Below are 15,148 nucleotides of genomic sequence, written 5' to 3'. Positions count from 1 at the left end.
AAGAAAACAAAATAGCAGCCGGAAGATGAGAAGAAAATTAAACCCACTGTATTCCCCCCTGCCAGCCACATCCCGCCCCGAACATCGTGTCCAAGCGCAGAAAGTGAGGCGGGCAGGCAGTAGCAGGTAGTAACAGACAGCAGCAGATGGCAGAAGAGAAGAGACCTCGTAGGGTCGAAAAACAGAGAGCAGAAGAGACCTCGCAGGGCCGAAAAAACAAACAGCGGGAAAGTGGGGAAACAGTAACAGTTAACTAGTAGAAGAAGCCGCCTCGGCGGTTAGAAAAGGGCAGCACGCAACTCCCCCTCACAATCGGACCATTGCTTCGGCAACAACTTCATCTAACCGTACCATATTAGTTCTTGATGCCATGCTCCTCCAGTCTAGCGACCAGTGGTGGTGGTGAGCATAGCGGCTTACATTAGCAAGGGCGTAAGCTACCAATCATCGTCGTCGGAGGAGGAGGAGGAGGAGGAGGAGGGCGGGTACTCCTCGAGCTCCTCATCGGACGAGTCATCCGAGTAGGACTCGGGTTCTGTGGTATCTTCAGCGTCCGCGTGCTGGTCGCGGTTCCTGTTGTGTACGCAAGTTTCGCAGGGAGGGATGTCGGTGCGGTACTTCCGCGGCACGACGATCGTCATCCTCCCTGGGCCGCGCGAGACCTGCGGGCGGCTAAGGTCGATGCCTCTCGCCCTGTAGGAAAGCTTTGCGTTAGTGCTGGCCGGCACCTTCTTCGCTGGCTGGAGGAGGAGGAGGAGGAGGACACTTACATGGGGTGAGGACGCTTCCGGATCGCGGGAGCAATCGTGGGAGCCACGGCACTCGTCGTGATTCCACCTCCCGATAATATGCCCGAGGAGACAGCGATGGGAACAGCCGACGAGGCCGTGGCGGCGACATCACCTGCCATAGCGGGCGTATCTTGGATGGTCGGATTCATGCGACCGAGTTCGCTCTCAACCTGCGAAGTGGTGGCGGTGGTGGGGTTTCCGCTGCAAGAGAACTTGTCATTATTGCCGGCGCCTTCGTCGCTGTTGGAGGACACTTACTGGTTCTGAAGATTCTTGGGGGCCGGGACATTCTTGTTTCCACCGTTGCTTGACGAAACAGCCGGCGAGACAGTCACCTGTGGCTCAAAGGCCTCGGTGACACCGTCCGCGACAGCCGGCTTGTTCTCCAGGCCTGGCTTCTTGGAGGCCGCCTCGCCAGCATCTTCAACAGGCTTCTTCTCCATTGTTGACTGTTGGTGTGTTTAACTGGGCCAATGTAAGCGATTGATGTTTTGAAATCAATCGTTGCAATGGAAAATACTTGGGATGTATGGAAGGAAGTCTGTGATGAGGATTGCTGATAATGGGAGCAGTGGGGTTTATCGGGAAAGCGATATGGTGAGGGGGGATTGTGTGGGGGAAGGAATAGAGGATGAGGAAGGGTCTGGGGGAAGGAAGAGAGGACGGGGAAGGTCGTCGAGGTGGACATGAAAGAGGAATCCCCGAACTGCCAAGACCCAAGATCCCACAATTTGATACAAGATAAGATCTCGAAAGATGTGTTAAGGAAAAAAAAAGCTGCGAAATCTACAGTACGACTCTTCGAATGTACCGGGACTGGATTCCTGCCTCCCGTATGTCCTGTTTACTTTCTGTCGTGAGATGGTTATTCGGGTTGTCGGCCAATTCGGCACGGGGGTGCAATTGCGATTATCGGGTTCGGTACTTTGCTCATCGACGAACCTTGAGTGAGAGAGAGATCTTCCTGTTTTATTTCGCATGCAGCCTATCTAAGCTATGGCGAACCCACAAACTCCGTTTCCTGCCCGCCCTGGCCAGTCGAGGTGAAAGCCCCGGACCCCGGACCCCGGTGCCGACCAGTCCAATGCGGCGCCCCACTTCCCCTTCCCATCCGCCTCGGGCCGACACAAGTAAAACCAACCTTGAATGATGCTCCCTTAATCTCATGCTCTCACTCGGTCACTTGGTCTATCCGGCAACTGTTCGAGTGACTGCATTTATGTTACCCTGTTTTGTGCCCCCTTCCCAGTATCTGATACGTTCTTTCATGCTAAGTTGCTCCGTCGTCTCCTGACACACACCGAGTAGCGTTGCTGACACCGGGCCATGAAACCAGCGACGCACCACGGCGGACTTCGATTCACACTACCTCCGCGGCACTGGACATACAGCTCCTGTCAACAAGATACTCCCATCATTGTTTGATAGATTCCGTCGATTACAGCTCTATTCTCTTCGGCGAGGGACGACGAACGCCATACCATCATATGGTCGACATCGTGAGAGAAAGTCCAAGTGCAGGGTGATTGGCTACTTACGGAGAGTTCAGGCCTCGTTGAGAGACGTCCCTTTCCATAAATTATAGAGCTGATCATAAAGTTCCCCCAGAGTCACAAGGCTGCTCGTGGATCATGGGCGAATCTCCGGGACGGGTGGATATGACGCTTCTCTCCGCTAATTCCGCGCCTACCGTGATGGGTCGGCCGTCTAAGAAACATACTGCGCAAATGGGATTCATATCTGGGTTTCCTTGGTTCAAGGAAACTATGTGCAGGATGACGACTGATCCCTAGTGATCCTGTCTCATGCACAGCGCAATGGACTCGCACTGCGACGAGTGGCGAGGTGCCTATCTCGTTTTATGAACGATGATTTAAGTTGCACTTTCCACCCAGATGTCCAGATTCGAATAATGGATGCTCCTCTCCTTCACTTACCAACTCTCCCACCACCTCAAATCTTCCTTTTAACCCCTACGACTCGTAACACTCTATGAAGGAGCTCTGCTGATCGTTACGATACAGTGTCAGGCCCCAGGCTGTACCTGAGGGCCGACGGATTATGGGCAATAATCTCGACCTACCGTCATCTCATTTTACCACCGACACAACCACCAAACTGGCCATTCTTCACCTTCCAGAGGCAATGGTGGTAGCTACCACCGTCGACTCTGCCGCTGGGTACGGAGATGCTCCTGTTAACTTTTGATGACGATTCACTGGTTAACATCTGAGCGGGACCTAATTCGTTTCGCGACTGCGGTTGTGCACCCATATGGCACACCGAGCCTGAAACTCCGCTCCACCGGATAATGGACGACCCCAGTGATTCGGCGTACAGGGAGAAAAGAAGGATCAGTGCGATTCACCGAATTATACTATTCGATAATACTGCTCTCGCTCCCGTGCACGAGCACCCGTGTGGGGTGGCTGAGGTTCTGAAATTTTGCTGTGGGAAATACATCTTGAGTGGTCCTTACTCGAACGGGTGGTGTTCTGCTGGGACGAAAGCACTTTGGAGTGGACGATGATTTTTGGGGAAATTGGAGCGTCCGAGCTGGTATGTAATGTATGTGCTCGGAGGTCTTTCCACTACCATGCGTTCCGTAAGGGCAGTGGGGCATCCTTCGTGCCGGATGCCCGGAACGCAAGCGGGAAGTGGACATGGTGTTTGAGGAATCGAGTCTGGAGTCAACTACGCACGGACGCGTATGTGTCTGATTGTTGATGCATGCAGTGATAGAGGTCAGAGTGCGAAGCGATCGAAGAGATGGAGGAGGAACAGACGAGGCACGGGTACATGGGACGGGATGGCCTGGCAGAGTGGATGGCATCTCATTTCTTATTGCTTCATCATCGTGTATCGTCGTTCAGCAATCACATTCCTTCTCGACCACGCACTGTGGCTTCGGTCCCGTCTATTTGCATGGATGGAAGTGCCACTTCAGTGTTTCCGCCAGTGAGGCACCTTGCGTTAGATCAGGTGATATTTTTTCGTGCTGGAACCCTCAGAAATGACGCCGCTCTCCTTCTTATACCCGTCTTCTCAATCTAGGATCTCGAGTCCGGCTGTCCATTTCCCCAAAGCATGGATAGCAGGAATAGGTCGTTTACTGCACCTAGTGCACCGATCAACCCCAACAAAACGATCGCTGTCATTGGAGTACAGGCGCCCCGTGGAGAAGCATCTGATGGGCCACTTAAGGTATGTACCGGTGTCAAACTTTATGATCCCCTGCAGCTCTATCTCTAATTTCGAGGTACGCGGGTTTGCGATATATCATCCCTGGATGTGCGACTGATGGGATAGAGTACTGAAGGGGACTCTCAAATACTATAAGAAATACAACTGTAAATTATTCGGGTCACCAGAATAATGAGGATGTTTGCGGTGCGGTGAAGTGTCATTCAGCACAATCGTCTTGGTTCCGAATACCAGCGTGGAATAGCTGAGGTTTTACGAGTTTATCACGTATCACGCGCAGAATACGGAGTCTTTTGTCGTCGACGACCGCGTAGTGTTCTGCTTCGACCGCAGCAAAAGCACGCGGTGGGTATGTTCGGAGAAATCGGAGAGTTGCACCTTGTACGTACTCGAAAGCCCTCTCCTTTACGGTGGTAGACGACTCTGTGGGCTACGGTTGACCAGATAGTTATAGGAATTGGCGACGATCGGGCATCAAAAGGGATGGTCTATTGGAAACTCAACTCTCTTTCTTCATTGATTACAATGTAGGTATCATCGCATTCCGGCAATTGTGGAACTCGGCTCTCGTTCTTCATTGATTCGTAATGCATCCTATTCCAGCGAGTATTAGTATTCTTCAACGAGTCTTGACCACGGCTCTACCAATCTTCCCTATCATCACGTGTTTTCTCGTGGTCAGCTCCCGAAGTCAGCGCCCGATCCGTCACCTTGTAGCCGCCAGCGGGTACCCTACCACTCACGACCTCGCTTTCCCTCGTACGACTCCACTTTCCTTCATGCAACCCCCCGCCTTCCTTCTTAAAACTCTGCTTTCCTTCATGCAACCCCGCCTTCCTTCTTAAAACTCTGCTTTCCTGGTTACAGTCCCGATTTCCTTCTTACATAGCCATCGGATCTCGAATCAGTGCTTTTCCTTCCTCACCAACCATGTACGTCAAGAATAAGTCGACGGTTATACTAGCACCATCGCTCAACCCCAATCGCTTGGTCATCGTCAGTGCAGAAAGCCCGCCCCCCAGAAGAGAAATTTATGGTGGGAATAGTTGCAAGCTTGGAGGGCCGTTTATGATTCCCTACAGTTCTATCACTACAATTGAGGTACCTACATCATTTACAAATTATTCCATCCCTTGATGCGAGACTGATGGGACACTCTAGGGCCTCCGCATCGCTCGGGACGAATTTCACGGCGGATGGTATAACGATGACTTGAAAATCTTTGTGGTGCATCCAAATATACCGGTCAATCAACATTTACGCCAGTATGGAATCGCTCAAGTTTCACACACACACCTGGCGGAAAATATGACGGCGTTCTTCGTCGACCGCCTGCTGTTCTTCAGCAGTGAGAATGCTTATACACCAATGTGGTTGGCAATATTCGGGGAAATCGCAGAGTTCTCCCCAGTAAGTACAGTACATGAAAGACCTCTAGTTTTGCCTTTTGGCTTCTCACTGACGGTGGTAGGAGGAACTGTGGGATGCAGTCCAGAAGATGCCCTAATAGGAATGTCCGGGTCAAGGGTACTGAAGATGATGGTCTGGCAGGATGGATCATGTAATCTTTCATTTCATTGCTTTCTCATGATGTGTCGCTATTCGGATGATTGTATTCTTCAAAAATCCGCGCACTGGTTTCTGCCATCATACACGCCATCATACCATTGATTCTGCCAATAACTACATATTAAAGTGCAGTGCGTGATCCGTAACGTGTACATAGCACTAATACCTAACCACTCTCTCTTTCCGCGCGTCTCCGCAACTTCGTGAATCGTATCCAGACCCTGTCTCTCTATGCACTGATGCAGTCCTTGAGTTTCTGGAGGCTACCGATGTGGAACGGAAGGCGAGAGAGAAAGAATGGGAGGAAAGACGTGGTGGGTCGGCTATCGAGGAGGATGATAGATCGGCAGAGGTGGAATTAAAGAAGAGTTTGTAGGGGTGCAATATGATGGCGGCGGTGGTGATCTGTGGAAGCAGTCAGTAGGGCAACAGGGAGAGCCGCATAGCTGGACTTGCGGACGGATTAACTAGGGTTGGTGTTGTTGTTGGCGTTCGTCGTAGTAGATGGCCCCCTGTCTTTCTATTCCTCACCAGCCGCGGATGTTAAAAACCAACCGTCCAGCGTTCCTCGTATGTAGATGTCCCGGATGAAAACCAAACGAGGTGGACGATCGGATCTTGGGAAATCGGAATGATAAGTTTAGTACGGGCTCGGAAGACTTCCCTTGTGACGCTGGACTCGTGGTTGACGGCACGGTGGAATGCGATCAAACTGACGGAATGAGAATCAACGACTCACGAAGGTCGTGTATGGGAGGTGATGGCTCGACACGGTTGAATTTTCCCTGTCACATCTGAATTGCTTAATAATCATATATCGCCGCTTTAAAATTACGTTCTTGGGTCTATGTAGGTTGGTGATTGGCTAGCAGCGCAAGTCCATGGTTCCACCTATTCCTTCTATTACTTGAGGTGTTTTCTTTATGCGGGTTGGAATCGTCGCCCGCCAATGTGTATCATCAATTACCCCGCAAGCTTCCTGCTTGCACACACCTCCACAATCTCCGCCTCGAGTCGGTCTCTCCGTTCTCTCCAACCATGGATATCAAGAACAAGCCGCCTGCCGCACTAGACGCACCCAGGGATCCCGATAGAATGGTCCCCATTATTTTACGACGGCAGTCAGACATGTCGTGTGCTGGTCCTAGGCTTCCAGGGCCATATATGGTTCCTTACTCCGCTCTCTCCGAGCTTAAGGTACAAGATTTCACACAATATTTCGGTATCGAGTGTGATACTGATGAGACACCAGATACTCTACGCTTTACTGAACCGTTTCGAATTTCGGACATCCAGCCAAAATGCAAGGTATTTTGCGGTGCACCGAACTACAGAATTCAACAACGAGTGCTTCGTTAGCGATCACCCTTGTGGGATATCTGAGGTTATTCCAGATTTCCACCCGCAAAATATGAAGTCATTCTTCGTCGACCGCATGGTGGCCTACTTGAAGTCTGATTTCAGTTGGGTGATCATATTCGGCGAAATAGAAGGAGTCGACACAGTGCGTAAACACTTGGACGACCCCTCGCGGGTGTGGTCAGCCCTTTTGCATCATAGCTGACGGTGGCAGACGATTCTGTGGAATGCGGTTGAAGGGATGTTAACATGAATTGGCGAGGCGTGGGGGAAAAGTATCATCTGTAGAGTGAATGTCAGCTCTCCTCTTTCATTGCTTTTTCATCGCGATCGCCGTTTTAGCAATCATATTCCTTAACGGTTCGTGCACTACCTACTTCCTGACTTGAGACACCGCAATCAGTGCTATACATGCTAGAGCTCGTCGCAAGATCAGTACAACGACACGATCATCTACCTATAATCCAGTACACCCCAAGCGCCCATCTGTCTCGCCCCGATCAACCACCGAGTCCTGTGTAGCTACAGTCGCCAGCATTACTACATACATAACTTATCAACTACTTGTTACTGTCCCCTCCTCATAGCTAATCCAGCACGAAACGTCACTTCACGGGTTAGGGTTGACTACTCTGTACTAGTACCTCGGTGAACAACACCAAAGTCCAATCCATCGATCCCGTCGTCCCGTCACCCCGTCACCCTGCCATCCAGAACCTCCCCAAAATGGAGTCCCCCGACCCCACCTCCGCGTCGACTTCCAAATACCCCCCCACCGTCCTCACCATCGGCGGTCTCAGCACCACAATCCACGGCCTCAATGCTCTTCCGCCCGCGACCCAAACATGCACTCTAACCGCAGTGCACCTCCTCCACCCACGCCTCCAAACCTCATCCTACATGACTCCGCTCGCATGCAGCATCCTTGACGCCGCCATCTCCCCCACCATCTGCATCAGCTTCGACCAGCGAAACCACGGCACGCGCTCCATCGACCCCATCCGCAACGAAGCCTGGCGCCAGGGAAACGACACGCACGCCATCGACCTGCTAGCCAGCTACGCCGGCACGGCGCGGGATCTTGCGGGCGTGATCGACTTCCTCTCGGCGTATCTGGGCAGAAAGGTGGAGCGACACATCGTCGCTGGCGTGTCGCTTGGTGGCCATGCTGCGTGGATCGCAGTTACGCAGGACCCGAGGATCGAGGCGGCGGGGGTGATTATTGGGTGCGCCGACTACTGCGCGTTGATGCGGCATCGCGCTGAGAAGAGCCGCCTGAATGCCTTTTCGATCGGTGCGTGCGCGGCATTCCCAGAGGGTCTGCTCGATACGGCGAAGAGGCTCGATCCCGCGGCGATGGGGGTAAAGGAGGTTGCGAGACGACTGCAGGGGAAGAGGGTGCTGTGTTTGAGTGGGGGTGCGGATAAGTTGGTTCCTTATGACTGTAATCGTGGGTTCTTAGAGGAGTTGAAGGGGGCCCAGGGAGTGGAGATTGTGGATAAAGTGTATGAGGGCGTGGGGCATGAGTGTACGCCGGCTATGATCGAGGACTTGGCGCAGTGGGTGAGGGAGGTCGTGGAGAAATGGAATGGAAGGATCGAAGTGGGAAAGCTGTAGGATATCGTGAGGGGGTATTACGGCATTAGGGGATAGCGTTGTCGGAGTTCAGGCGAGCCGACGGACGTTTATAGCTCACTCATAGACACACTCAGCCGACTGCGGGGAACTTGGATGGAATTCAATCCCAGGCTGACCACTCCTTCGTCGTCGTCCGGCTCCGTCACTCGAGATGCTAGTTCGCCATATCCATTACACTAGCCACGGCTCACCTCATTGCGAACATATCAAGTTCTCGATGTCGGTAGCGGCATCGCTCTTGGCCGGCTTCTCTTTGGAGAGCAACGTAAAATCCCATCGCAAAGTGCTCTGAGTCTAGATTTGCGCGAACATATCTCAGTAGGTGCTTCGAGGGTGCATACTAATAGAAGGGTTAGGAAACGGACATCGTGTATGTAAGCCAACTGTCATGGCCGGACACAGTCGAATACAAAATGATACGAAACCCTCCACCCGGCCTCCTCATGTTTTGTACCACGCCTAATTCAAGCAGGCTCTTCGGAGTCGTAAGTGTCCTGGGTGAAGATTGGTGCACAAACTCTGACGGCGTATCTAAAGGTACTTTTTGTCGTATCCCGTAGATGGGTATGAAAAAAAAACCAAGATGATAGAAACATGTCTATTCTATGTGCCGATTAGGGGTCTATCTACATAATGTCCACCTCTGACTACTATAGCCCAACCGGATCGCCTCTAGTGGAATCTTTCTTCTGACGTCATACATACAGACTACCTACATAGCTCGTTCCCCAAACTTTATCTAATATTATATATGAGAAAGCAGAAATAAGTCGAGGGACCCAGTATAGAAGAAGCAAACTTGGAAAAATTAGGTGAGAACTACCTAGTCTCGAGAAAATAGCGGTTAGGGAAAGAGAATTAACAAGCGGCGGCCTTTCCAACAAAAGTGGGCACCCCCCCGATTAAATCATAGAACCAAGCGGCGAAAATTAGCCGATCCCACTAAACCTCGTCGGAAGGTATGATCAAGTTCGCTGACACTAGCCCGTCACGCCATCGTCGAAATGGACAGAAGGGAGCAAAACAAAACAAACCCGCCGTGCAAAATTGAAGAGGCCCACCCCTGCAGCACCCTGGTCCGTCAACCAGACCAACGTCTTGGTACCAATACCCTCTCAAGGTCCGCAGCCAAGGGTCGGATAGAAGCGCTAAGACGTCAGTCCTGGCAACATCCCACAATATCAACTTTCACCGACATTGCATCGTCGCACCACCGACGAGAACAACAGCGATCAAAACAAAATAGAATCAATGGACAAAACAAAATAGGTCTGCTGCCAGAGGGAGACCATGTGGCGTGAAGTTGGTACGCGCGGGCCCGCGACAATACGGCGCGAAATTCGTACGCGCGGGCTCTCAAACGTCCTCAGCAGGAAGCAATCTTCTGTCACCGCTCTTATTTGGCATCTGTTGATACTGTTGTTGAAAGGTGATTAGAACCGCGCTTGGAGAACATTGGAGCCAAGTGTTGACGCTTACCTGCCATCTCTCACGATGAAAGAAGTTGGCAAACATGTAATGTAAGTGCAATGCCAGAGCTTACCTGCCGTCACTCATGATGAGAAACCTCTCTCTCCTAAGGGATGTGGGAGCAGGCGGGGGAGATGGACCAAGCCGAAGGAACACCGTCCCGCACAAGGAATCTAACCTCAACCATGGCTTCACGCGAAGGCGTGAGTTGATGCTGCAATTATAAACCATCAGCATATCACGGAAACGAAAAGTTAGCAAACATGCAAGTGCAAGCTTACCTGTCGTCTCTCAAGAGAATTCTTTTCCCGCGCAGATTCCGAATGATGGAGTCCGATTGCGGGGGCGAGCGTGCCGGAGGAAATACGCAGTTGGTAAGGGAGTGAAGACTCAGAGGAGAAGGGAATGACAGGTAGTGCAGAGAAGAAGAGAGCGAGCATGAGGAGAGAGCGAGGATAGGTAGAGAGCGAGAAGGAGTAGAGAGTGGAGAGGAGAGAGAGAGTATAGAGCGTGAGCGAGGATGAGGAGAGAGCGAGGATGAGGAGAGAGCGAGGATGAGGAGAGAGCGAGGATGAGTAGTGAGAGGCCCCAGACGGGGTGGTTATGGAAAGAGAAATCAATAAATTGTAGAAGAGCAGCCCATCAACAGGAAGCCCGAGAAAATGTAGAGATCGCAACACAGAAAATGTAAAGACATGGAAGAGTAAGCAAACATCAGATTGAAGACAGATAAGAAAACAGGACGGCGACCCGTTTTTAAATAAGAGTGGGCGGCGAAAACACAACGTTTGGCCGGCCGTATCGGGTCGGCACGATGACAATGGCAACGAACAGAACAATCACTTCAAAAGACAACCGGTCGCCGCAACAAAACAACATAGGTCCAGCCTTGAAAAACAGAGAAGTCCACCCAAGCCTGCCCAGGTCCACTCAAGTCACACCATCTTGGCAGTCCACCTTCATGTCATCAGAAACCGGTCTCACTCGGGTCACACCGTTTTCACGACTGGGACCAACCCTCACCACACCCCGCAGCTCAGGCGTGGCAAGTCCTGCTCGACCGTTCACGTCCTGCTCAACCGTTCAAGTCCTGCTCGACCGTTCAAGTCCTGCTCGACCGTTCAAGCCCCTCAGTAGAGAGCGAGGAGGAGGAGAGAGTTGAAAGCACGGAAATTGACTGTGCGTGCCGTGCTAGTACTGACAAAGAGCACATAGAAAAGCGGGCGGGTGCACACGATCGCCGCGGAAGCTGAAGGAAGGTGACGCTTCTCCGTGCGGTCAGGTTATACGCTGCCGGAGGGGTGAAATACTCATTTTCGATGGCTGTCATCATCTACCGTTAGGCTTGATATCGCAATACGGCTTCCTTGAAGCTGCTTTGGTTTCCATTTATTTTTCGGAATAGTGATTAGCCTGTAGCTCAGAGTGCCTTCTGACGCATGTACTAACACTAGTCAACGTGGTGGAGTGGTTAACACGTTCGCCTGCTATTCCAATTCCGGAGAGCTCAGCGGATGCCTTCGGGCGCGCAAGTTCGAATCTTGTCGTTGACGGGCTGTTTTTTACATTATTTTGGCTCGTGGGATTTTTTTTGGCGTGGCGTGGTGTGTGGACAACCGTGTCACTGACGTTGCCCATCTCGATCGCGGTCAGTTTGCTTAAGCGCACACGAAGCGGAGCTCGCTGATGCTAGCGGTGGAGAAGGGTGGGACAGATCGCTGCGGAGATGGGAGCGGATGAGGGTATGGTGAGGGGACACAATCGTCGAGCCTTCCACTGCTTATGTGGTAGTTAACGGTTTTTGCTGTTCCTACGGTACCGGGCCTCTACCACCCTTAGTGACGGTTCATCGGCAGGAGATTTGTGAAGATCTTACTAGGTAGCCTGCGCAGTAAATTGCATCCGAGTGAGATATTTGTCTCTGTCCGTTTGTTGTTTGTCTGATAGGCAGTGTTTATTGATGGCCATTGGCAGCTATATCACAACTCCCACCAACCCGCTCGACTCGACTCGGACCCTCCGTGAGGCTAGCAAAGTTGTAAAGCCGTAGTCATACATGAGTCGTCTGCAGATCCTGCTACAAGGGACCGTGTTCCTTTCCCTGTCAGAGTCCCCGATGCTCGCGGAGACTGTTGCTGCACCGCCGCCGCCGAGACAGAAATCCGATCGGTTTCCTGCACTCTGCCCCTACTATGCTATTATCGCAGTGCACGATGCCGATTGCTCGGCGAGAAGATGGAAAAGATGTCAGATGATCGAGATATTGGGCGACATTGGGCTGTGACGAGTGATGATGGACGACCGGGGAGACGATGAGCCAGCGGGCTCAAGGCCCCCACTGCTGCAGGTTGATATCGGTGTACTGGACAATGAGGAAGTACAGTAAAATCTCCCTTGAAAATTAATACTTACATACTGCTACAGCGGGTGACAATCCGCTATGTAGATACACGACGATAACTCGAGAGTTCTGTTAACGAACGAGTGACCAACCCGCATAAACCCTTCGGCCCTCCAACTACTAGCGCACCATCCGACCAGTTATTTGTTCCGACCAGCGACATCCGTCACAAGAAAAGAAGCTAGCGCTAGACGCGGCAGCAAAAATAACAAAAGAAGCGTCAACGACAGGATTCGAACCTGCGCGCCCGAAGGCATCCGCTGAGCTCTCCAGAGTTGGAATAGCAGGCGAACGTGTTAACCACTCCACCACGTTGACTAGTTATGAGAGATTCAAAGACGTGGGTTATAGATCGTAGCAGACAAGCACGGGCGCAGTCATTCATCGTCGGGTTGACATCGGAGAACGGTCTATAGTACAACCCACTCTGCATATCAAAGTCACCTCGCGGGGCAGGAAAGGAAAGAGGCGACCATAAATACATCCTACACAACGGGAGTACTCTACTCTACATACGACGGAGGCCCAAGGCCGTGCGATTAGTCTCAGTCCGATTTGACACAACACATGGAATGATCGCCATGTCTCACAGCGACAGTTTCCATCATTTCTTCGGACTAGTGCGACGTTGACATGCGGGGAGCGGGGGTGGGCAGCTATAATATCGGGCAAGTTCCGTCGATATCGCATATCTTATATCGCGGCTCCGACACGATGCTCCGGGTGCGTTCCGTGGAAATGGGAAGCAGGTACGGGGAAGGCTCCGGTGGGTCATTCTGTGTGGTGAACAGAAGGTGATGCAAATACGGTACGTACAGAGGTGTGTAGCCATGGTGAATTCAGAGAATATCCTTCGCTGAGTAGGTATCGGCGATGGTTAGGCCACTCGAAGCTCCATCGAATTCTCAGCGAGCCGAGAGAAGAAAACGCCGTCTCCGGGGCACCCTGGAACCTCACTGCGTACCCGTGTCCGTGTCCGCCGAGGTGCGACAGCGGGCTTGTCCGCACTGGTACTTTACCGAGTCAGCCCTGGCAGCCGCGCTCGTTTCACCCAAGATACTCGTGTCGTGTGCAACTGGAGTTCAGCATCGGGGCTCCCGGACGTGCTTCTAACGTGGCGGCGAAGAATGTGTGGGGAAAACGACATGCCGTCGACTTTGCCGCGATCGGCAGACGATCGGCTGGCGACCCACGACCCACGAATCACCTCGTCATCAGGCGCAGCGACGAGGCGAGATCTTGGTGGTCTTTCGCACTGTTCTCTAGGTAGCTTGCGGCGACTGGCTCCTCTCCGTTCCGACACCGAGGCACCATGTGTTCCAACTTTCCTCTTCCCCCAGCGCCGCCGCATCGAGTTCCGCTCGTCCACTTGGCTCAGTGGTTTGGGACATCGCAAGCGCGAGTCTCACGCTACGCTAACACTAGCTTCCCTAGCAACGTGACTGGATCCGGGGCCCCAGGTTTTTCCCTCACAGTGGTGTTCCAACCTTCCAGCCGAGTTTCCCCGCATCGGACTAACCGAGCAACGCGAGTCGACTAGCGTGTGTATGTACAGGACTTTGGCGAAGCCCGTCCGTCGCTGGAGGGGTTGCAGACTTTGTCGCCGGCCACTTTGGCGTGACGAACAATAGACACACAGGTATATAGGTCCCGTTGTGAATGCTTACCTATATGTACCTCTACTATGGTAATGGAGCTGAACATATCGCGAGAGGCTGGATTGGTGTAGGCGTCGCGCAACTTTCAACTCTCGCCCAACCTCGTTGTAGAAGGTACATATCTACCACCAAACGTACGGCCTGGGATAAATATCACCAGCACCACCCATCACCACCAGCACCAGTACCAAGAACTTGGCACGGCTATCCCCGCCTCGAAAGCGCCGCCTGGCCAATCACCACCAGCATCACCTGTCGCACACCGTAGACCGAGGGAGGCGCTGCCGTTGACGGAACTATGTATGTAGACTGGGATAACCGCAACGGCCGGTCGGGGCTACCGTGTGGTGTGGTGTGGTGTGGTGAACGTCTAGTTACCGGTAGCGTCAGCTGGAGTATGTAGAGGGGCGGGTTGTGCATCATCATGATGATGATGCCAATAATCGATGACCACAGATACCTAGCTGGATCATCGGATTGTCAGAGGGAGGTGGAGGTTTGGTTGGGTTTCGCCTGGGGGAGGGGGGAGGGTGTTGGTTGGATGTGCTCGCAGGCGCTTTTGAAAACGTCGGATGCTAACGGACGGGAAAAAAGAATCGAGGGGACTTCGGTGTACCCGGAATAACGATGGTGCTGTGCGTGCCCTGGCGCTGGTTTCGACACAGGTGAGTGTGCACTCTATGTAGTCAGTCACGGGCTAGGGATACATGCTTGGACCGGTGGTCGAGTGCCAAACCAAGATCGACACATGATGACTGTATACAAACATACATACTGATATCGAATGGAAGCTTCCAGCCATGCGTGTGTGTGGAGCGTGGAGAATGGAGAATGGAGCTGTGGAGTTGTGGAGTTGTGGAGTTGTAGAGTGTGGCACTCGGACCCACAGCACCCGTCTGCGACTATCAGTGGTTGGTGCCTGACCTTAAAATCGATCGAGCAGGCTTGGCTGTGGTCGGAGGTGCATGAAAAGTACCGCGGCTGTTGCTTAGGGCTTTCCTTTTTCCCACTTCCTTTCCTTCTTTTTTGGCGTCATGCGAGCTGGTGGCGTCTCGATC

At 52.4% G+C, this 15,148-nt stretch overlaps 2 protein-coding genes and 2 non-coding genes across 4 annotated transcripts; 2 read left to right on the top strand and 2 right to left on the bottom strand.

Annotated features, from left to right (window-relative positions):
* Positions 1 to 319: 319 nt before the first annotated feature.
* On the bottom strand, positions 320 to 1,511 carry BZA05DRAFT_402703 (uncharacterized protein). Its single transcript, XM_051484137.1, has 4 exons — positions 1,050 to 1,511; positions 771 to 992; positions 421 to 693; positions 320 to 341 (listed from the first exon to the last, which is right to left on the bottom strand). The coding sequence occupies exons 1-3, from the start codon at positions 1,232 to 1,234 to the stop codon at positions 438 to 440; spliced, it is 663 nt and encodes a 220-aa protein (XP_051337868.1). The 5' UTR covers positions 1,235 to 1,511; the 3' UTR covers positions 320 to 341; positions 421 to 437.
* A 5,810-nt stretch (positions 1,512 to 7,321) lies between these two features.
* Positions 7,322 to 8,626, top strand: BZA05DRAFT_86999 (Alpha/Beta hydrolase protein). Its single transcript, XM_051488731.1, has one exon. The coding sequence runs from the start codon at positions 7,650 to 7,652 to the stop codon at positions 8,538 to 8,540; it is 891 nt and encodes a 296-aa protein (XP_051337867.1). The 5' UTR covers positions 7,322 to 7,649; the 3' UTR covers positions 8,541 to 8,626.
* Positions 8,627 to 11,484: 2,858 nt separating this feature from the next.
* On the top strand, positions 11,485 to 11,584 carry BZA05DRAFT_t226. Its single transcript has one exon. It is a non-coding gene; the product is annotated as a tRNA-Ser (tRNA).
* A 1,066-nt stretch (positions 11,585 to 12,650) lies between these two features.
* Positions 12,651 to 12,750, bottom strand: BZA05DRAFT_t224. The gene has a single exon. It is a non-coding gene; the product is annotated as a tRNA-Ser (tRNA).
* Between the last annotated feature and the right edge of the window lie 2,398 nt (positions 12,751 to 15,148).

This window comes from Tricharina praecox (assembly GCF_024521635.1).
Source record: "Tricharina praecox strain CBS 144465 chromosome Unknown BZA05scaffold_18, whole genome shotgun sequence".
NCBI lineage: Eukaryota > Fungi > Ascomycota > Pezizomycetes > Pezizales > Pyronemataceae > Tricharina > Tricharina praecox.
Note: the sequence above shows the minus strand (reverse complement) of the source record. Positions and strands in the feature narration are given on the sequence as shown.